Raw genomic sequence first — 24,682 nt, 5'->3', positions numbered from 1 at the left:
ACACGGTCATCTATACTTCCAACTCAGATTCATCACAAATTCAAGTTTCTCTTCAGCATGATTATAACGTTCTACAAAACTGGCTCTTACATAACAAATTGCTGCTTAATAAGTCAAAGTATTTTATTGGCCTTCAATGGCCATCTTTAAATGTAAGAACACACACTCACTGGCTTCAACATGTATTCAAATGTATTTATTTCAGTCCATACCTCCATACCTTAAACGCTATTCAGTCCCCATTCCTACAACACATCATACCAGACACACTACTCAGGTTTACTTTTCTGTTCTTCTTGTCAGTAAGGAAATTGGTAAACATGCCTTTATTTTCAAAGCTCCTTCAGACAGGAATCATTTACTGGCCACCATCAGATCCATCTCTACATTCCCAGTTTTTAAACGTGCACTGCCTTCTTACTTTGAGGTTGTATGTTCTTGTTATCGGTAAACCTGCCATCATACCATCATGTCAACATGCTATATTATTTTATTTTTGCACTCACTGTTGCCCATTGAACATAACGTTTTACATTTGTTTCGTTCTATTACTGGATTTTATGACATCCTAAGGCTGTGATGTTTTTCAAGGTTTGCACTGGTTATTGTATGTGTTTTTTTGTTTTGTTTATGTATGTAGTTAATGGTGTGTCATTTGTTTTTATTTTTGTCTATTTCGTATACATGTAACGACTGTAACATGTTTTTATGTTGGGACCCCCTTGAAAACGAGATGGTACTGTACATCTCAAGGGGTTTATCCTAATAAAGAAACTTGAATCATTTTACAGACTTCTTATGGAAGAAAATTACTTAATTTCGCGAGTCGTCAAACAACAAATCTATGTTGTCTGGTGATGAGCCTGAACCTGATAGAATTCTATCTACTTTGAGCCTTCATAAAAGGTCAAATGGTTCAGTAAAAGGGTGCATTTTACCGTTGGCTTTAGTAAGCCTTTTATGAAGGAGAAACCTATATGGATATTATATTCTCCATGTGTCATGATGCACAGCAGTTTTGTTGGATACAAGCACTTAACCATTTTCACATGTGGGTTAGAATGCATAAAACACATGCTAAAATACGTTTTCCAGCTTGAGGGATTCATAGGATGGTTACAGAAGGCTTGCACTGGTGTTCTTTTATTTTATTAATTTGAAGCGTTAGGGAAGCCTAGGTTTATGCATATTTCTCCTTATTGCATTTAGTGTTGCTTGAAATATGACCAATGTGTTTTGACTGTTGCTGAAAAAAAGTAAATTTCCCGGATTTCCTTGGATTGAAAATATGAAATTTTGGGTGGACAATAAAGCACCCTAGTTTTATTCATAGAGTAGTAGTATTTAAGTATAGTTAGTATTAGTATTTAAGATGTGATTTCCATTTGCCTGTGAGGAAACGCAACAACTGGCTTGGAGATCAACTGGGAAATCACAGTGAAGATCATGAATTTTGCCACGTGTGCAAACTTTATGATCTTCACCGATACAAACTACTTCACAAGAACAATGACCAAAAGATTTGTGGAAAAACCTATTTTTTTAATGCAACGATTATCAACCAGAATGTAATTTCACGGTAGTGTACTTCCTGGTTTTACAGACAAGATGCGAGAAAAACAAGGCAGATGAGGAAAACATTCTACTTGGTAGGTGGAGATATTAAGAAAGGGGAATTATTCAAATGAGTCCCTGTGTATTCTCTGCATGAATGTGTGTGCCAGTATGCACCTACAGTACTGTATGATTGCCGACATGAAAACGGGCAACAAGAATGACATAGATCAAACGAAATGCATTTGTTACTACATAAAAGGCAAGTAATAATAATATGATGAGAAAAAAACAGCTATGTATTTTGTGTTTTCCTTGAAGTTTAAACGTGAATTCATCATTCAAAAAAATAAAATTGATCTGGTGGTGGGTGGGAAGTTCGCTGGATTTTCTGTTTCCTTTTAAGATAACAGATGCTAGCACTATAATCTCTTTTGAAAGGGGCAATGACATCCAATTTGTGTCATTGCCCCCTTTCATCCAACTTGTTTTGTTATCACTGTTAGTAAAGAAGAATAAAATCATTGAAACACATGGATCATTAACGATGTAACTTGGCTCCATGAACAACATGGTGTCAAAATAATAGCCTGGTGATCAGAGCATCCTCTGTCTGAGTGCACCATCATCCCCAGCAAAGGTGGTTGAATTCAGACCATTGGAGGACAAACTATGAGTGTATACCCTCAGTGCATGCTTGCATGCGTGTGCACTTGTGTGTAGGTCCCTGTCGTCACCTGATGTCAGTCAGCAAGCTAGTTATTGTGAAAGGTGCTGTTGTTATGTACCACCAACATGGTGGGATGACACTATTTGTCACCGTAGTGACGGATTCCGACTCCCTCAGAGGAGCATGTGCAGGCGCCGTCCCTGAAAGACTGTCTTTGTATTTCGCACGCACGTACGCACGCACGCGCGCACACACACAGTACTGTAGGAACTGACAACAAAGGCGTGTTTATCCAATTGTGGTCGAATAAGATTAGGCTACAAAGAAACTCATAAAGCTAATGTTAGCATCTCCTGCTCTAGTGAGAGCCTTTGTTTGTGTAATCAGGAAAAACACAGGATTAGATTTGTCTGGGATGCTGTCTCGGAAATGATGCCCAAAAGGACCCCATTGTATGATGTTGACATGTTCTTAAATAACGGAGGGCAATGGCCTGACTTCTATCTGATAAAACAGTCCTCAGGGAAATAAAGACTAGTTGTATTGTTCACATATCCGATTTTGTTTCCCACTAAAATAAGCTGTCTGGCACACCCAGCCTAGCCTACGTCTGTATACTGTACACTCTTTTCCTGTATAATTGACTTAGCTTGTCACAATAATTGGGTTACAGCGAGGAAAGAAAATACCTCCTCTGTTGCCTAGTGTTTAAAGATGCTGATCTCTCCTTGAAGAGTGCAACTCATTTTTATAGTTTGCTGTAATTCATCAAAGGCGGCAATCAGTGGGCTGGGCTTATTGTAGCTATGGGAGTAGAATATCCATTCGACAGGTGGATTCCGGTGCTGTATTGTTAGACAGACAGAGGTTCATAAGAAAACAATGGTTCAACAATTGGGACCATCTTTTTAATTCCAAGTGAAGATAGCTTGACGTTTTAAGTTTATACAGAAATGTTATAGTATACTGAGCAAAGCATTGTTTAGTACAAGTTACATATTAATTAATTGAATTAATTAATTAATAAATAAAAAAGCTTTTACAAACTTCCTGTGAGCATTCTCCTGAAACGTTGAGCCAGATATATTTGCATTGTGGTGTAAATGGACCATGAACACTTTTTTTGACCAGTTGCAGGCCAATTTGGAAAACACTTTGAAATGTTTCTCCTCTTCTCATGTGTTTTCCAAAGCGAGCTGCAATTTGCCATAAATTGTCGACCATGTCAGGTGAATGGTCGTTGGAACACTAAACTTGTAGAGAGTTTGAATAGAACCCTTGACAGTCTAGTGCTGTTATATGAGCCAGGAGAGAGAGAAACCATTCATTCGCACCTCTGTGACCCTTCTCCCATTCTCCTGTTGAAGAATAGCCTGCCTCTCTCATGCATAGCCAGCCCCAAGCCCCTCGAGGCACCCAGGGCCTGTTACATAAGACAGGAGCAAAGAATGCTCCAGAAAGGTCTTCAGCCATGACCTTGGCTTTGACAGAGTGCTGCTATTGGTCCTGTTCTGCCAGTGCTGTCTCACAGTTACAAAAGAGAAGGCAAACATCTCCAGTGTCTGTGTCTGTGTCTAGCAGACACAGTCTGGATGAATGTATTTGAATATAGGGATGCGTTCACATTTTCTAATATTCAAATAGTCATGCCAGTCTCCAGATTAGATTTCCATTTTTCAAATTTGTGTGTGTGTTGCATGCGAACCTGTCCACCGGCCAATGCAATGCTGTTATTATAGGCTATGGTGGTGAATGGTGTCCTTTTTGATTTATTGTCGGTCAGCTGAGCTGATCAATGTTCTGAAGGATTATCTTAAGTGCCTGTTTATGTGCAATACTTTTTTATTTGAATTATACATTTATTAAAAACCAATTGCATTTTATGTGTGAAGGTAAAATATTCCAATATTTGTTAAGACCAGTAGAATATTCAAAAATGCAGTTTTGTGTAAAGCACTTTGAAATACCTCGTTGTTGAAATGTGGTATACAAATGAACTTGCCTTGCATTTGGCCTAGAGCAGTGACACCCTGTGATTCAGAATGGGGTTATTATAAAAATGGATGTTATATACCTTGTAGCCTATAATATTTTTGATTGGTTTGGACAACTCTCTTTGCCCAAATGTTCCCAAATGCTTACTCGGGGGGCAAACTTTGGTTCTCTAATCTATATGTAAAGTGTCTTGAGACAACTTGTTGTGATTTGGCACTATAATAAAATCAAATTTAATTGAGCTCTTGCAGCATCACTGAATTGTAGTCGGCTTAGAGTGTGAATGAGAGTCGTGATTGTTCCAAACCCATTTCAAGTTGTTCTCCCTTGGCAAGCTAGTCACTGTGTGTGTTTAGTGAAAATATCTTCAAAATGCTAATCCAACCTGACATTTTCCCCTTTGATAAAGAGGAAAGGGAGTGTTGAGAGGGTGAAACACACATAATAAAGGTATAAAGGAAAAGCAACATCCACATTTACAGAGAATTCACCAACTCACATTTGTAAACCATTATAATGGAATCCCTGTTATTTCCTCTCAGTTCTGATTGGCTCAAAGCTTTGATAAGTTACTCTTATTGGCTGAAAGGTTCCATAAGGCTGTTAAATGTCTGTTCAGCAAAACACACACTCACACACAAACATAATGTAAAGGTTGCTTAAGGCATCTCTCTGTGGAAACAAACATATCCCTATGCCACTTATCATGTGCATTGTTGAATTTGTCAAGGTTGATCAGATTTCATACCTTTAAAGACTATACAAGCACATGCACAAACCAAACCAACCCGCCTATGAGGTATGTGAATTCTAATCTGACACAGGCTATATTTTTCTTTTTTCTTTTTTTTCTATGGGAAGACAAACAGCCGTGTATCCTCAGCTAACCTTTTCACAACAGTCTGAAAACTCACCTTTTCTGACTCCAGTTCGTCCCCTAGCACTTATTTCTTTGCATCTGCACTTGTTGACTTGTTGTCAGATGCATGTTGTTCACTTGTTCACAGATGTTAAGTATGTTATTTAGATAGATGCTAGATGTCTTGCCTGCTATCCTAGTTACTTTGTAGCACGTACAGCGGTGGTTCTTAAAGTGGACCAATGGAACCAGTGGTCCTTTAGGGTGTTCCAGGGCGTCACCAGCAAAATGAGGAACAGCTTAACCCCATTTTATACTTTGGTTATTCGAAAATAGTCCATCTACACGCTGACAACGGGTATTGCATAACCGGGTGGGGAATGCATTCCCAACTTGCATAATTCCCGACGTGCATTGTTCCCGAGTAGGCCGTCTAGTTTTGAAAAAACGTTTGAATAATCTCTCATAAATGCATGAAATCTCTACATGTGTGTGTCTGTTCTTCATGCATCTCAAGAATCGTTTTACAGATCGACTTCAAACTTGCCGTGTGTATCATCAGGGAGTGCGGTGCCGAGTGGGAAGTCCGTCGATCTCCAAATAAAAAAATCTAGGCAAACAGTACAGTATACAGTAAATAACTGCAGGGGCATGCGTTCCCAATGGGCATCTCCCTAGTTTTGATTTTTTTTTACACACATCTCTTATGGTGGTCCCTGGCACAGAATCTTTTCAGATGGGGGTCTCTGGCAAAATGCATATCAATTTGTTGGTCCATGACATGAGAATGTTTGAGAACCACTGACGTACAGTACTAGTTTTCTTAGCACTCCAGTTACTTGAATGCTTACCCTGTTGTTTGTTGACTTGGTTCATGCCGCTTACTCCAGACTTGCACTTTGTAAGTCGCTCTGGATAAGAGTGTCTGCTAAATGCCTGAACTGTAACCCACACAGCTACTTTCCTAACACAATTTTGTTTTTAAATTAGATTTCCTGGTGGGTTAAGGGAAGGGTGAAGATCAAACCTAGGCTTCAATTCATGTCCTTTGTTGCGCGCCGCACGCTCTCTAGTCTAACATCTCTGCTTTGTTTACCCTTTAGTAAGGAAGACAGGTCATTAAAAAATTAGGAGCTAAGTTAAGGGTTATGTTTTCAATCATATTTAGCATGCAAATTATAGCTTGAGGGGTTTAGGTGATAATGTCTGCAAACTGTGTGGAAGTGAAGGAAAGGAGACCTACTGTATCACCCTGCCAAATAAAACCAAAAACATCTGACTAATGCTGCAAGACTTCAGGCCTGGGGATGAATGTGAAGATATTTTTAGTGTATGATGACAACGTTCTGGAATATAACCCGGTAAACGGTGTATTTTTTTTTAGATGATGCTACGGATTAAAGGTAAACGGTGGGTAATTTCCTGATAATTGAGTTCCAAGGAACATTCAGTTCTTGCTTGATGTTAGTTCAGGTTGCAGGTTAGCGAGGTTTTGTTGAGACAGTTCGATGACTAAACTGTCCTAAACGCAGTAACAGAACTAGAAAAAGTGCTCCTCGGAGCACAGGTCTCCGCCAGGTCAGGTACGTTATTCTGGCCTCCTGGTGGCGCTATAATAGGCCAATGTGAAAAGGGTGCCATTTATTCTTAGGTCTTTCACGGCAATCAGACACTGCATTCATGATTTGAGGCATTTTGTTCCAAAAATGTGTTTTGCTAAATTAGACCTGCTGGTGGCACTATAACAGGCCAATGTGAAAAGGGTGGCATTTCTTCCTCGGCCTAGTGGGAATGTGTGTGTGAAATTTCACGGAAATCGCAAGCTGCATGCATAGTTTGAGGCATTTTTTTCAAAACGGACCAATCCTGCAAACTTTGGAAGCCAACCATAGGCAATCAGGATGGAATGGGAAATCGGACAGATCCGTGTTGATCTCATGACTATAGAGATACTGTGTACCGATTTGCATGACATTTGGATAAAATCTGTAGGAGTAATGTAAAAAAATGTGTTTTGCACAAATCGGCCTCCTGGTGGCGCTATAACAGGCCCATGTGAAAAAATTGGGGCAGAGGTTCTGAATTGGCATCCAGGGAGTGTGTGTGCACAGTTTCGGAGCGAACGGACCAACGGTGCCGGAGATTAGCTGGTAACACACAGACAGGACACACACACACACGGACACACGGACGGACGGAAGGACGGACGGAGGGTAAAACATACTCTCTCGCCATGCCTTTCGGCCTGGCGGAGACAATAAAGTGGATGGAGGAAGATGCACACAGTATCCCACACAAACATATACAAGCATGAAGGCATGCATGAAGAACACACATGGCTGTCACATGGCGTCACTGAGACTGTATCCTCCTCTTTAATGATAGGTGCAGTGCATTCCCTCTATAACTTCTTTGATCTCTTTGCAGGGTTGATACCTATGTCTGCACCTCTATGTCGCTGTATCTCTCTTTCTCTCTCTTATAATGTATTCATGCGTATTTACAGTTGTAACTGATTACTGTTCCTCGGCTCTCTTCTCTGTTTTTTTGTCTTACTCCACTTTTTGGTTCCTTAATAATATAATATAATAGCCTTTATTTATATAGTACTTTTCAAAAACAGGTTTACAAAGTGCTTCACATACAGGAAAAAACAAGATTAGATTACGGGGGGGGGGGGTGTATTTAAGGAGTCAGACCAGTCCAACATTTACCCGTCGGAATGTGGCCGTTTTGTCAAAATCTGGGCTTTCTCGCTAGCCTTGTTCCCAGCCTTACTCATCTGCGAAGTGAAAAGCCTGATCACGACCTAATGCAGCGAGTGTCTATAGGGGCGGGACTTCTGTCGGACGTATTTCCCCCGGAAACGATCTTTTTAGACCAATCACAACACTCGTTTCATTCACAGAGAATGTTAACAGATTTGTAAAGCCTCAACGTCATTTCCTTGGGCGGTACTTACGCCAAATTCCGGTATTTCCGTTTAGACACTCAACCGACTAGGTCTTGCCCAGCGTGGTGTTTCGCAGGACCTTTTGATGATCGGCTCCAATGGTCCGAAGGACAGCCAATGACAGAACGTTTTGTCCCATGGCTGGGAGGGCAAGCGTCACATATCCCTCAATCCTCGTTGGCTCGTTGGATCCGGGCTGGAGGCCAAGCCTCCAGAACCCAGTGTTTGCATTGAAGCGCATTGGACATGCTGGCCATTCATAGGTACTGCAGCTGGGGCCACTGTACACCCGGAAGAAGGGGTGATTTCGGCCCATGCGCTGGGAGAGCAATTCAATGCAAGTGGATGGGAGGGGATATCCGGTGCCCTCTCTATTATTTTTACCTCTATGGGTGAGGCGCATCCGTGTCTGTCCGTTGCCCCCCGGCCTGGCCTGGGCGCGAAAAAGTTATCCCAGTCACAATTGACATTTATGTAACAAAATAAATATTCAGAATGATAATAAAAGAATAAGATTCAGTGAATAATAATATTCCATACTTCCGACTACTGTGAAGTGCGACCGTTGCTCCGGATATCACCTCACAATTTTCCCACGATACCAATATCATCCAGGAGCTCACCCACAAATAACACATGTCATGTGTTCTTCTTCATGTCTCTCTCCCCTCTCTCTCTCTCTCCCCCAGTCCCCATATTGTGTTTCTCTCCCAGAGCGTGTTGTGTGCTGATGGTGCCGGTGAGAGGGGCCAGGCTCTGTGTGGTTCCAGGCTGTGCCATGAGCTGGCCCACGCGTGGTTTGGCCTGGCTATAGGAGCAAGGGATTGGACTGAGGAGTGGATCAGTGAGGGCTTTGCCACCTACCTGGAGGACATAATCTGGGCACAAACTCAGCAGGTATTAGAATTTGCCCAAGACGGCGACCACCTAACGAGGGGGCATTCAACTGTTTACTGCATTTACTGTGTCTATGCAGCGTGCTACCAACTGAAACGGCACCACTCTTTCGATCCAGTAATCTAAACAGGCAATGCTGCTTCAACATGTGTAATCACATGGTATGCTCTTAGATTGGTTCAAGCTGTGGGAAGTTCCACGGTATTGCATTTCAAGCTACAGTATTCTATGCTAGCAATATGTGTACTGAAATATCACTGAACGCTTTATGTAGCCATCGCTAAGTCAGTTTCCTGATGCCGTCTTGAAAAGATCGCCCATTGGAAAGCAGCTCTCTATCTCAGTGGTAAAAAGAAAGGAAACATCATTAAAAAACAATATCAAGACAGATTACGTTCATGTTTGTGATGTTTATATGGTAGTCTCCTTCATCGTCTGCCTCTCATTCAGCATCCCAAACCACTGACACATGATCCTCTCGATTTGGGCAAGTGCTACGGTACAGTTACTCTGGCAAACTCACTTTGACATGCTAAAGTTTAATTGCCGCCCTTTTTGGTCCCAAACTTTCCCAAGTTTCCCAAGAGCGACTGTAGCTGGAGTTCCATGTTGACTGTCATCAGTATGGAACATTAAATTCCAACATGGAACAGACTAACAGAGTAGCAGGCCCTGTGTTTATCTGTGTCTATGTATGTTTCCATCATAAAGACAGTGGAAACACAGAAACAGATGATTTAGGTGGGGCAGGGTGTGATGACGTTCAGGGTTTTCATGTCACTACAGATCTAATACTCCCATTTACTTTAACACACCGTCTAGAATTACACAGAAATGTTTCTCCCACGTCTGTGCTATTAAATCATGTGACTTTCCGAAGGGACAGCTACACAGTAAAATCCATAGTGTTCATTTAACTGTGTAGAGACTGCCATGTTATTGGTGCCTAAAGAAAGGTGACCAACAAGGCAAACACAGTAACACAGCTGGTACCCTGTACTAATTTAGCATCTTTATTGTTCAGTGGTGGAAAAATGACTCTTGTTTTTTGTACTTAAGTAAAAGTATCAATGCTGCAATGGAGAAATACTCTGTTAGTAAAAGTCTGGTATTAAAAATGTACTTGAGTTAAAGTGCAAAGCACCAAAAATAAAAGTGCTTATTATGCAGAATGTCCCGTTTCACAAGTTATTGTATGTCTAAATTAAAAAAGCATTGTGACGCATCGCATTGTGAGCTTGTAGATTGGCTATTGGACAGTTTTCAAATAATTGTAGTGAAGTAAAAAGTACAATATTTGACTCTGAGATGTAGTGGAGTAGAAGTAAAAGTATAACCAATTGGAAAATACTCCAGTAAAGTAAAAGTACGTAAAAATTGTACTTACGTACAGTCCTTAAGTAAATGTACAGTACTTAGTTACTTTCCACCACTGCAAACAGTAATAAGCTGGAATCTATCTCTGAATGCTTTTGCTTTGTTATGTCTATTGTTCTCAATCATTCTCCTACCCCTGCTACCTCCTACACTTTCTTTCCGCCCACCCCTCTCTCTCTCCCTCCCCTCCCCTCCATCTCTCCTGTCTGCCTATCTTCAGCTCTCCCCATTAGAGACAGCAGAGCAGTGTGACCTGAAGGCACTGCTGAGGTGGAGGCGACTCTCTGACGAGCTGCACAACTCGGAGGAGCAACTACAGGTCCTTAGGTGTGTATATGACTCATTGATCAAACCAACAGTCAAGTCTAATGGACTTCACTGGTAAGATTGTTAGGCTGACAGGTACATTATCATGACGCCATGGTTTTGGTCATGATTTCTGCAAGGCAGCGTGGACCATAAATAATGGAAACTACTGAAATGGTTCCTGATAAATTCTTATTAACCTTCTGCTTGATAAAATGACAGATCACGTTGAGAGCTGGACTCACACTCACACTTCTGCAGTTGCTTGTTATGCAGCATAATCTGTTGCGGGCAGGAAATATAATGTATGTGGACCTTTTTAATCCCGCAGGGGAAATTCCGTTTCAGCTTCACCCAGTTGTTGGCTGCTCAGGTGGTCATATTGAGGCGGAGCAGTTAGGGCTTAAGTGTCTTGCTCATGGACACCTCAGCCTGGCTGAGATAATAATCGATAGTTGCGGCCCTAATTGCCATCCTGGCTATTGCACATACTGTTCATACATTCTTTGCTCATATCCTTATATATTCTGATAACCCAAAGCCTTTGAGTTGCCACCATACAGAAATGGCTGCTCATGGGAAATCTCTCTAAATAACAGAGCTTGCTTTCCACAGTGCTCTTGTATTGTACCAGCTCATACTATTACACCCCTCATTTCCCGTGTCAAAGTAATGTGTCATCAAATACGGGGATGACTGTTACTTCAAATGTCACGGTAGCCACCGAGCGCAGTGAGTGTTTTATTTATTTATTTTTGATTATCTTTGTGGCCACAGGTTTATGCAGAGCACATGTGCCCTCCCCTCACCGAGCACAAACATAGTTAACATTCATGAGAAATGGTAGCTACTCAGTGCTGGCTTCTGAGCTCCCTCAAGAGTACCCATCCAAAAAGTTCCACCTTTTTTTAAGTTGGAGGCCACCTTGGGTTACATTCGCCTTTAATTAAGTCTGTACAGGTATGTTGAATTGCTTTTGGGGCAGAATGAATTTATGTGTGCGCGTGCTGACGTCTACGTATGCATTCACATTCCTAGGATGCAGGTGTGGCAGGTGTGGCCACACGATACATATCCAGGTGTAATGTACTGTCATGTCTTTAGCACACTCATGCACGTGCCCATGCACACACACACACACACACACACACACACACACACACACACACACACACACACACACACACACACACACACATATCACACACACACACACACACACACACACACACACACACACACACACACACACACACACACACACACACACACACACACACACACACACACACACACACACACACATATCACACAATCACTCTCCATCTTGACAGTGTGGGACCAACACCCAGGTTGTTTTATCCAGGGTGGAATCACAGTGTCACCAGGGGGATTATGGGTTCAAGCCCCAGTCAGGCTGTCTCAGGGTTTAACTATTTGAGGTTAGAAATTCTGGAACATAGTTCCTTCTCTAAACAAAAACAGCTCACCACATGTAGAAAAGGTTTGCTGCTGACTGCTAGAAATGCACAACAGGACAGCAAAATCAATATTGCATTGATTTCATGGCACTTATACTTGGCGCTGGCTTCTAACTACGGTGCCTCACTAATGATGTGCTCTTAACACAATGTCAACACGTGTTAGACACACTTATAGATGGATGCAATTTTAAAATATTTATATTCTGACTCAATTCAAAGTCCCCTGCACTTCTAATTGGTGCTGAATAGGGCTGCATACTGCTCCCAAATCTAATGTTAACTGTACTTGGCAGTATTCAATCCATTATCAGTGAATTAGTTAGATGTCACATTATGCAGTGCCACTGTCCTATGCAGTCGTCCTAATATTTGGTATTATTAAAGGTAAGGTAAGTGATATTTTTGGGTTAAAACAAAAAGTATTTTGTTAAAAGGTTAAAGCACTATATTCTGATAGTAATCATTGCTATAGAGGGTTTGTTCAGTAACAGGAGTCTCCCCGTCTCTCCAGCTCTTTAATAAATAGAAAATACATTTTCCGGTAGGTGTCAAAATCTCAGCCAATCAGGAGAAAGTACCCATTTTTAAGCTTAATTTTTATAGTGTTCCAGTTCCAATTTTGCCTGCTCATTTCTTAGTGTCATCACTTCCAATTTCACTTGTTTAATCTATATCCTGATTGAGTTCTCTATCCTGATTGGATAAAATTGGAACTGAAACTGAAACGAAAATGCATTTCCTGTTTTATAAAGAGCTGGAGAGACAAGGAGACTCCTTTTACTGAACAAACACTCTATAGCAATGAGTACTATCAGAATATAGAGCTATTTAACACTTATTTTAACCAAAGAATCACTTACCCTACCTTTAAACACAGTATTGTACTGTAAGTGGTAAAATTATGTTTTTCTGTGGATGTGCCCAGCAGTTCATTAAGTACACCAGCTTGGGACCTTAGGACCACCCACTTCATACAGTGCATAGATACTGAGGAACTTAACAGAGAAAAATAAAGTAAAAATACACAGGGAAGACATCCTCGCACATTTTAACCACACCGGGTTGCTAGAATAGTAGTCTTGCGTAGCCAGACAACTATTCCACAATCTCTGAATGCTATATAGAGTCTGGAGCTACAACTCCCGAAATCCGAGAGAGGAAACTGGCACTTCCGTTCACGAAAATATATTTTAAAATATCTTCACATTTTACTTTTTAATTTCCGTTTCTGCTAAGCAGCAAGCTAAATACACTTAGATGATTTGTATTTATATTAGGATAACTTTGCGCGACTGTAAAGACGAAACGGAAGTGGGGAGGAGGCTTCACATCCGGTTTATATTCTAATCATGATCAGAAAATTGTGGGAGGCAACAGTCTGGCCAGCCACGCGAGACTACTAGAATAGTAACGTGGACTCCATAGACTAATTACAAACAGAAAAAGTACCAAAATCGTGGCACTGCCTCTTTAAGGTGTATCATACCTTTATGTCTGCAGTTGGGGCTGGAGTATAATAGAGAATACAATAATATTATTTGCTTTAAAGTATAACCTATGCATATAAAGGTAATGGTAATTTCAGTACTTAATGTGTGATGAAAAAACAAGAACAACCAGGTGCTCACAGGAGATAGAAGGTAACTATAGTAAAACATTGTCAATGGTTCTCAGAGATCAAAACATGTGGAAAAACAACAGATGATCCGGGCACTCAGGAGTAAAAAGGAGGAACAGTCTTGTTCTTTCACTTAAAGTGTGATGTTATTCAGTGTGAAATACCATATTTGTGAAAGGGGTGAAGACTCCAATTTTATTTGTTTTAAATATGTGTGAATAAGCTGCGTATTAGTGAAAAGGTTAAATGTGATAATGGCTTATAATGGATGTCTGTCTGGAAGTGGATCAGGGTGTTCCCCTATGAGGCAGCCCTGAGGGCCATTATGTGGATCAGGGTTGGATTTCTCCACACCTGACAGGGTTAAATCAACAATGTAAAACTACAATCGGGGTGTGGGGGGGGGGATTCCATCAAAATATACACACACACACACACACAATCACACACACACACACACACACACACACACACACACACACACACACACACACACACACACACACACACACACACACACACACACACACACACACACACACACACGGCACATTAACACTGTATCCACAAATAATTACATATATTATTTCTGAAGAAAGAAACATTTCACGCCTTGGGAGCGTGTTGGGGCATAAAGGAACGCTGTGCTTACATGAGCTCTGTGTGACAGAATTGCATCCACTTTTTGGCTGAAATAATCCTTTTTGAATGGCAGGCCCACAACCGCAATGTCTGTTTTTTGAGCCTTGGCATGCAGTTGTTTTTTGTTATTCTCTAGTGGTATCGCTAATGTAACTATTGGTCTGAACATGGGGTGCATTGGGAGGTCACACGTACCCAATCATTCAGGCTGCTCCAAGGTTGGGAACAGGCTTTGGTACATACACAAAAATACTGCATGTTTAAAACGTCTATACTTGCTAAACTCATATTTAGATGACCGGCGTCGGCTCCGTACTTGGCCCTATTTTTTCCTCCTCTACACCAAATCTCTTTGCCTAACATTGCCGAGGTTTAAGCTCACAACGCGCCACGTGTTCTACAAGCAGCTCTACAACGCATTGTGACACGTTGTGAGCTTGTAGATCTGCTATTTTTGGGTGAATATCCCCCCGGCCACCATAATCTAGGGCATTGGTCTAGGGCAAGTGGGGTCCGGGGACCCTCAGGGGTACTTGAGGGGGTTCCAGGGGGTCCCCAGCTAAATGATGGATAGGAACCAAATGGATCCTTATGTGTCTGTAACTCTGAGAGTGTACAAATGGAACCAAATGGACCCGTTAGGGTCCATTTGGTTCCATTTGTACACTCTCAGAGTTAAATGAACATTGATTTTACAATATGAATTGGGGTCCCAGAGACATACATGCCATTAAATGGGGGTCCGTAGCCTAATGCATGTCAAACTGGGGGGTCCTTGAAATTAAAATGGTTGAAATCACTGCTAGAGAGCCGTACAAATCTTCTATTATGGGGGTCCCTGGCTTATCTTTTCAAATGGGGGTCCGCGGTCTAATAAGTGTCTATTTGGGGGTCCTTGGCACGAAAAAGTTTGAGAACCACTGATCTAGGGTTCACGTGGTTACATTAACACCGAGGGTTTACTGTGTGCAGTAGGCGTATACATGTGGGTTTAGACTGCCTGCATGTCACAAGTCCTGATCTGGCTCCACTGTGCTCTGTTTCAGCTGCGGTGAAACATGATCTGAATAAACACCGCTTGGTTGTCACAGTGCACAGAGAAATATTGAGAAAGGGGATAATGTACAGACACACACACGCGTACGTACGCACACACACGCATACAGTACAGTGCACGCCTACTGTATACTCTTCTTGATGGCACACACACTGCGACACCCGACACCTCACCAAGGACCACACACACACACACACACACACACACACACACACACACACGTACAACCACCCCTATTACCATGCACACGCAAATGGATGGATGTGCACGCACACATGCTAAATGGCAGGTTGTACTTTCCAAGTTCAGTGGGTCACTATCAACGCCTCCTGAGCCAGCAGGGGCCCCGGGGGGCTGGTGTTTATCAGTCCATTTCAGATGAGTTATATTTAGGGCACACCGGGCCAGACACCATTCTCCCTGCTGATTTACTGGGCTGCTGGGAGCACTGCTCTACCTTATCCGGTTTCCACAGTCAACCCAGCGTAATTTGTCAGGATATGGCTCACAGAGCTATAAACCTGTGTGTGTGTGTGTGTGTGTGTGTGTGTGTGTGTGTGTGTGTGTGTGTGTGTGTGTGTGTGTGTGTGTGTGTGTGTGTGTGTGTGTGTGTGTGTGTGCGTGTGTGTGCGTGCGTATGTGTGTGTGACATTACGTTCTGTCTGTAATGGCTCCTGATTTCCTCCTGCTCTCTCTCTCGCTCTTTTAACACACAGGTGCGCGCATTGGCTACACACACGTGCGCGCGCACTGCCTACGAGTCAGATAAGAGCACCATTTATTCTGAGATACATTGAGCTATTGTGTGATTTTCTAAGGCAGCGAGCAGCGATTCCTCTTAAGGCGCATAGTCAATCATCTCAGCCAAAGAGAAAAGGTGAAAGAGAGGGATTTACCCATCCATCCATCCAGCGATCTGGACAGCAGGAAGGGTGGGACTCTTTTGTCTAACATGGCGGTGATGGATCAACCCCCCCCCCTCTCTCTAACCTCTGTGTTCCCTAGGTGTGTGTGACACACAAATACCGACTGACACAAGCTCGGGAAAACGCACACTCCATCATCGCTGCGCCTTTCATTCAAGACTCCTTTTTGCTATAATTCTTTGTCATATGTAGCGTAGCGCGCGCACACACACACATATACACATGCGCGTACACGCTCAGATACACTGAGCACCACTCGGTATCACGCTGTTTTAAAAGAAGTGTGTCTTATCAGTGTACAGACAGACTGACAGGCAGTGGGTCAGCTTGGAGAAGGAGAGTGCATGGGGCGGGGGGGGGGGGGGGGGTGGTTACACCTCACTGTAAAACAAAATTACAAAAAAGGTTCAATGGACGTATATGCAGTATTGATGTAATGCAAAAATCAGTGTTTGACTATGATATGATGTATTTGATACCTATAGCTGAAGATGATATAAACATTCACATTACAAATGTTCTAAATCGCCTCAACGTGAGGCGTGGTGAGCTTGTAGGTTAGCTATTTTCACAATTCCTGCCTCTTTCTATATTATTTGACAATGTATTTTATTTGACAATTTGCCCAATGTTTGACCAGTTTTAATAGTATAGTTTGTTGATTACTTTATATGCAGTAAATTAAATTAAATGACATTTATTTTATAAAAAATAAAAAAAACTATTAAAAAGGTCTGAAAAGTCCTTAAATTGTCACTTTACTGTCATCTGGGGACCCCCCCAAATCATGTGGGGACCGACCCACAGGTTGAGAACCACTGGACTAGCTTATCGAAGGAGAGCTGTAACCATGAGTCCACTAGCCAGCAGAGACAGAGGGAGCGAGAGAGAGACACACACACACACACACACACACACACACACACACACACACACACACACACACACACACACACACACACACACACACAATATGATTCCTTGGAATTGAGTCTTCCAGGAAGCTGATGACTTCCTCTCTCAGTCCACTGAGCTCAACCAAACAGCTCCCTGCTCTCTTCTGTTCCTGCCCGTTCTCCCACACCGCCCCTCCTCTTCTCATCCTCTCCTCTAGTCTCCCCTCCCGCTCCCTTTGTCATCTGCTTACTAGCCAGGCCTAGACAGCGTTGGTGAAAAGGGTTTGAAAATTGCGTACCACTTCACTTCTTGCTGGAAATATATGGTGAGATGCAAAAGTTGACACCTCACTTGCTAATTAAGATGAGTAAAGTGGTCCTTGTTCTTTTAATATACATCCAGCTCTCCTTATTTTGCCATTTAGTCTTGTCATCCCTCTAGCCCACACCATCTCCTTGACATTCTCTCCAAAATCCCCTTTCCTGTCACGCCTTGCTTCATGCACCACCTGCTGTTGTGTGGTTCATGGTCCACTGAGCTGTGTTGTGGTGGCTGGGTCAAAGCAGGTAAATCAGTGGTTCTCAAACCTGTCAATAACCTCCAAAATGATATGTATTTGGCCGGGGACCCCCATCTGAAAATATTTTGTGCCATGGGACCCACCTCCATACAAGATGTGTGTTGTTAAAATGTTTCTTTTTTTTTTTTTGATCCACAAGATCGTCTATTTTCAAATAGCCGATGTCTTTATTGCTGGGGACCCCCTCAAGGACCCCTGGGGGTCCCCGGACCCCACTTTGTGAACCACTGAGGTAAATGATCCTATGAAATGGGAAACGGCTGATATTGAGGACTGACTTAATGATTGATAGGAGAAAGCTAAGAAACAGATTGTGCTGATATGCAGTGTGACTGTGCGTGTCGGTGTGTGTCTCTGGTGTTTTGCTTAAACGCTTAAAGGACCACTTCACCCATTTTAAACGTGTCTTCATATATTTGCTCCTCACTAATGCTTTTTAAAAGATGGTGTACCATTTTTGTCTATTGGGTCTGTGTCTCTGAGGAGGGCTGTGGACAGTTCAGAAACCCACCAGTGACATCATCGATAGGCAGGTTTGGTCATTTCATTATAATGAGCATTATTAGTGAGGACCAATTATTTGACGATAGGTTGAAAATGGGTGACGTGTTCCTTTAAGTGTACTTGTTAAAGTATGTGAACGAAAAAGTGTTGTATGCAAGGGTTTCTTTTTGTGTGCGGCCGTGTCCATTAGTACACAGTGGTCTATGTGTGTGTGTTGGGTCCTGCCATGCAGCATGTCCTGTGTGTGAGAGTGCAGACCTGGTGATGAAGGGTTTATTGATTGGGGAGGGGGGAGGGGGGGGGGTTGGTCAGGCGCCTGGTGTATCGACTTGGCAGGGGCTGATCCTTGAAGGCCCCTGTATTGGCACACTGAGTTAATCTGCTCTGCCTGATCAATACCAGCTAACTGAAACTATCATCGCACACAGCAGCCCACATCGGCACCCTGTTTGTTTGCCCTTTATTGCCTCTACTGTACTGTATGGATGTTCATTTCCTCGTGCATCGGGGAAGATGGGGGATTTGTGTTTGGATGCATGTGTTTTTTTCGCACTAGCTGAAAGCCAGGGAGCAACATAGGGTCATCTTAAGTGACGTCAGTGCTGAGCACTTTTGCACAACCTTTTGATAAATTGTACGTAAATATGATCGGATTGGTGATTGGTATCAGCCGATCAGGTTTCAGATGATCGGTGATCTGCCCCAAAAAACCTGATTGGAGCACCTCTAGTGCGTTTTATTGGCTTTTGATTTATTATTCATGTAACCTCGATTATTTCCCCCCTCACAACCAAACCACACAATCTTGACATCAGGAGCACTGGCAGAGACAAATGAAATTCCACCAACATTCTAAACATTTTTGTGGTTGGTCCAGGCTGACACATTGTTAGGATAGTTAGTTTTGTCAGTTATGTTTAATTTAATTTAAAACAAAAGTAATTGTCAATTTGATATTGATATTGAAGTTTTTTGTTAAGATTAACACATCTGTGGTACATTTGATTTAATTTAGCAATCAATTATATCAAGTGCTTTATGTGTTTATAATTTCAAAAGAGGTTCATTTGTAAAAAAGAAAAGTAGCCTAATTGTTGAGTTTGAAATTGATATTGAACCTTTGTCGACATTAACACATTATTCTGTGGTACATACCATTTGATATAAATAAATCTTGATATCATGTTCTTGTGATTTCTACACCACAAAATATGAGCAGATGAAGGTTGGCCCAGTATAGTTCCGGCAAGAACTTCAAGCCGTGTAATGACAGTCCTCTTTATAATAAATCCTTCTACAATAACCTTTTGAGATGGGCTCCATGGCCAAATACAAAGCGATGAACTATACTTTAGAGTACCATGCAAGTGCAGTTGAAGACTGTGTTGGTGTAATATGTGTGTTAAGATGGTGTTGGCATTCTATGTAGCTAAATGTTTTACCTTCTTTCAATTCATAATATCATAGTTTGTATTTTTAAGAAACTTGTCAGTATAACACGTAGCCCTTTACAATCATGACATGGTTTTGTTTGTATGTGTGTCAGTGATACAGGCAAGACGCAAGAGTGAGTGCTTGCTAATTGTGTGTGTAAGAATGACAGAAGCATGCCTGTTTTGTGTGAGAGACTGAGCGACGCATACCTTTCTCTCAGTGTACGTGAGTGAGTGAGTGAGTATGTGTGTATAAGTACGTTCGGTTTAGGCATATGTAAGCATAATTTGTGAGTCATGTGCTGTAAAGTCAGAGCGTATCACTGTGAAGTCGTATAAACACTATACTGAAGTATGCCATTATAAATCTGAAGTCTGCCTCGGGCAGCTACTGTATAAGGCAGGCAGTGTACTACTACTCACCATTGAGATGATTGGAGTGTGGCTGCTGACATTGTACTTGTGTGTGTGTGTGTGTGTGTGTGTGTGGGGGGGGGGGGGTCATTGCACGTACTCCTTTGGGCTGGAGCGGCACCTGGCTGTCAGCAGGGAGTGTTGGGCGGGAGGAGTAGGACAAAGGTCCTACGTCCTCCCGATGGGGGCTCCTCACTGGCAGGTGAGTCAGTAGGATACAACAGGAATTAATTGGCATAACGACTAAGGTTTTGTGAGCATTAACATAGACAATATTTAACATTCGCCCTGACTTCTGGCCGAATGTTGCCCCAACACCAGCTGGCTTGTGCTTTACCCTTGTTTGCCACGTTTAGAGAACCGAATATAGCCGTGAATCACATACTTCAACACAGCACACTACTACATACAGTACACATTGGCAGCAAGGATCACGCTGCAAACTCCCCAGAGCAAAGTAAAAGGGCTCTACAAAAGTAAATACAGTCAAGCGCATTAGTTTAAGCACAGCAATCCAAATGGAGCGTAATAGCCCTTCTCCTTAATGGCAGCCAAAGTACAAAGGATATACGGAAATATTGTGGCATGGTTATGTAGGATCTTTAACTCTCTGCCTGCCAGAGTTTTTTCAGAACAGTCTGTAGCCTCTGCCAGGGTTTTGCCATGATTTTGGTACCTGTTCGCGTAGCCACAGATTTTTTTCCTCCAGTATGATTGATCCCCAGATGGTTTCTAATCACAGATAAGATTCAGGTGTGGTTTCACAAATGTCAACGAGGTCATTTTGACCTCGTTGACATGTGTTGTTTGATGTTTCAATATAGCTCAAAACCAGTAGTTTTAAACCAAAAAACAAAGTGAATTGTTTGTCCGTTTGAATTTTAACATTGAAGTGAATGGAGCAGCAAATCTTCGAACATTTTTAGCTCCTAATCTGTTCGTAATTCGACAAGGGTTGAAATTATAAAAAAATCCATGACGTATATATACGTCTTTGGCGGACAACAGCTGATAATTAAAAGACGTATATATACGTCATTGGCAGGCATAGAGTTAAAAGGCCTTCGACACTGAATCGACCGATGCAAAGATTTGTCTCCATGTAGCCTGTCTACCCTTGTTGCACCATAATGATCTAATGACAGTCTTTATTACATCCCTTCCCCTCATCGCACACAACCCCAAAAAAACATTGTCACCACATGCCCCAGACAGACAGAATGATGCAGGGAGGCAGGTTATGCCTCCTGGCAAGAGGTTCTTTGTTCTCTCTAACTATCTCTGTCGTTTTATGTGCTGTCTGTCTGTTGCCCTTCTATCTGCAGACCCAACATGGAAAACACGGGCCAGGTGAGCGAGTCTGGCTCCTCCGTGGTTAAACATGCCCTCAACCCTGTCAAGACGTTCATGCAAGTCCACTATCTCAAGGTAAGATAGCCCTGCTTGGTGGGAGGATTGAAGGGCGGAAGGGAGGGAAAGAATGCACAAGAAGAAAGGAAGGAATATTATACTGTAAGAAGGAACTGCAGGAGGACGGCTAGAGTAGTGAAGGGAATTAAGGACCAGATAATTAATGAAATGCATTATTCTATGCGAGTCCTGTAGTGTCATTTTGTGTTTACTTGGACTTTTGAGGACGTCTGTTCAGTTGTAATGGATATGAATGTGCTCTTCCACATAGAGTTCCACTTTATTGTCTTTGATGGATCTTGTTGTCTTGGTCTCTTGTGTTCCATCCAGGGCTACTTCCTCCTCAGGTTCCTGGGCTCTCAGGTGGGAGAACAGCAATTCATTGACTTCTTCCGACTTTTTGTGAAGAAGTATCATGGTCAACTCATTCTGTCTCAGGTAAATGCTTTTTGTACGAACGTAGCCTGTATGGTTCACCTGATTAACTGACCATATTGACCATATTTGCAAAAGAAAGGGTTTTCCCTCCGCCAGAGTATGAAGTAAAATGGCAAAAATGTTAATATCGTCAATAGAACTTGATTATGATCTTTTTCACGCTCAGCCACTTTATGAACAATTGATAAAGACAGACCATATAGACCATTCTTATTTGATGTGTTATCTATCACTGTTAACCCTGCTGTCTTCATGAACATGCTTAAGGTGGTTGGCTAATGGTTCAAAGAACACCAAACGCATTTCAGATTGATGACCGTAGCTCAGCCATGCCACATATGTTTATCCTACTGAGGCCGTGTGGCTGAGTGATCACACCTGGCCGTGTGTGTGTGTGTGTGTGTGTGTGTGTGTGTGTGTGTGTGCGTGTGCATGTGCGTGTGTGTGTGTGTGTGTGTGTGTGTGTGTGTGTGTGTGTGTGTGTGTGTTGTATTGTGCATGTGTGCGTGCGTGCACATTTCAGTGCCCGTGTGTGATTTGTCCCACCTGGCTTCTGCTTCTACAGTGGCAAGCTGGGCCCTCTCACTAAGTAATGAATGTTTCATAAACACACTTTGAGGTGAATACTGGTGACCCAAGAACAAGCAGGCCTCTCTATTTCTTTTGTACCTCTTGCTTTATTCCCTCACACTCTCTCCCACTCAAACTCCCTCCATTTTCTCCCCGGTGCTATTTTGTTCTTGACAGGATTTCTTGAGAATGCTGCTGGCTACATTTCCTGACATGGGAAGAAGGTATGTAACTGACCATTAGTAACGTTTTAGAGTTAATCCAATAGATTAGGGGTGCAACAGTAGATTGATTTTGATTGATTGAATACTTCATTAGCACGTTTGGGAAACAGCACAGTTACAAAAGCTATGCTAAAAGGATGATAACACAAAAAGCCCCTGGGGCTTTGTTTTCATTGCGGTCATTTTGTACTCAATTTATCATCAAGACATACAAACAATACATATCAGCAACAAGACTAAAAGCAATACTAGATATATTTACAGAAAAAAAGAAGGTGGGGGCGAGGGGCAGAGGATGACACTCCCGAGTCCCACAGGGCTCCTTCTGTGGAGCTCGCTGAGGGAGTGTGTTTGACTCTCTGAGGGAAGATAGAAGGGATAAGATTACTTAAGTGTAAGTCCAATTATAATTTGAGGACAGCCTTGTTTTTAGGTCAGTTTTGGGTGGCAGAATGATATTGGTTTTCCAATACAAGGGACCTACTGTACTCAGGACAATACCCAAATAAGTGACCTCATCTTTGCTTGTGGTCACATTGTCACCGACTCTCACCATGAAGCCGGGGGACTTACTGAGGTTGTTTTTGGACCTAAAAAGAATGAATTCACTTTTTCCCGGGTGTAATGGCAGTTTATCGGAAAGCCAAGTGCAGATATAGCTGAGCTCAGTGCTGAGGGCTTGTTCGACCTGTAATTTGTTCCCTATCCGAGACCAAGGAGCGCTGAGTCATCCGCGAACAGGAACAAATTGCAGTTACATGGTGATTTCATGTCGCGTGTTGAACGTATTTATTTGATTTATCGAAAGAAGTAATTGATAGATTAATCGCTAAGAAGATAATCGATAATGTGCAGCCCTACAACAGATACATATTGCTACATGGATTTGTGGTAACCGATGATGAAGCCACTCTCACATGTCTCAGTGCTCTTCGTGGAGGCTGGGGGAGAGATTGAAGTGTCAAATCGTATGAAAAGTGTGTTTGGGTGTGCGTATTGATTCTGTCTTGGCTCCGACTCTGACGTGCCTAACTTGGCCATCGCTGTGGAAGAGCCGTGAGTGAAAAGCTGCAGACACCAATCCTCTTAAGAGAGCAGTCTCATCCACTCTCTTATTAATTGAAGTGTAAAAGAATAACTGCTCCGTCCTCCTCTCTCCTCCTCTCCCTCCCTGTCGTCGCTCTGACGTGCTCTTCCTCCCTGATCATCATTCCACTCTCTTTCCTCCTGATTGCCTCATTAACCTCTCTCAGCCTGTCTCTAACTCTATTTGCCCGGCTTCTCTCTCCTCCCCTCACTGCCCACATCCCCTCGTCCCTCCCCTTCCCTCTCCTACACTTTACGTTTCTTCCTCACCTACTTCCCTCCCTCCCTCCCTCCCGCTGTCGCTCTGCCTTTCTCTCTCTCATCTCCTTTAAGCCTTGTCTTTTTATTTTTTCCTGCAGTGTGCTGCTACAGCCTAGCAGAGATTGATTGAATTAAACTGAGGGAGAGTCTGGAGAGTTAGGGACGGTCAATATTTGTGTCTCATGCCTCTTTCAGTAAACAACCCCCCGCTGCAAGAGGAAGGATTATGATGAGAATAGATGCACTGCTGAGGGTCATAGCCTGTGTGTGTCCGTGTGTGTCCGTGCGTGTGTGCATAGGTGCGTGCGAGGGTCGTAGCCTTTGTGTGCGTCCGTGTGCATGTGCATTTGTTTGTGCACGTCAGTCAGTCCAGAGAGATTTCTTGTTGGGGCTGGGCAGGGGGCTGTCTGTGGGGAATGTTGAATGGGAGGAGTAGGACGCACTATGTCCTCCCAGTATGGGCTCCTCACTGGCAGGTGAGCCAGTAGGGTACAACAGCAGTGGCAACACAAAACTGGGTTGTGAAG

The 24,682-nt window shown here is 42.6% G+C and overlaps 1 protein-coding gene across 4 annotated transcripts in view; it reads left to right on the top strand.

The window, feature by feature from the left end:
• The window catches only part of aopep (aminopeptidase O (putative)), a gene marked incomplete at its 5' end in the record, with an annotated part of 111,666 nt that overhangs the window by 26,812 nt on the left and 60,172 nt on the right, over positions 1–24,682 (top strand). For all 4 annotated transcript variants that reach the window (XM_084055886.1, XM_084055884.1, XM_084055885.1 and 1 more), the window contains 5 exons: positions 8,721–8,928; positions 10,526–10,632; positions 21,492–21,594; positions 21,907–22,014; positions 22,762–22,808. In XM_084055886.1, the coding sequence (XP_083912012.1) occupies positions 8,721–8,928; positions 10,526–10,632; positions 21,492–21,594; positions 21,907–22,014; positions 22,762–22,808 (573 nt within the window). The remainder of the gene's footprint in view (positions 1–8,720; positions 8,929–10,525; positions 10,633–21,491; positions 21,595–21,906; positions 22,015–22,761; positions 22,809–24,682) is intronic.

This window comes from Gymnoscopelus microlampas (assembly GCF_963454915.1).
Source record: "Gymnoscopelus microlampas genome assembly, chromosome: 4".
Lineage (NCBI taxonomy): Eukaryota > Metazoa > Chordata > Actinopteri > Myctophiformes > Myctophidae > Gymnoscopelus > Gymnoscopelus microlampas.
The sequence above is the reverse complement of the archived record's forward strand: the minus strand, read 5'-3'. Positions and strand labels throughout refer to the sequence as shown.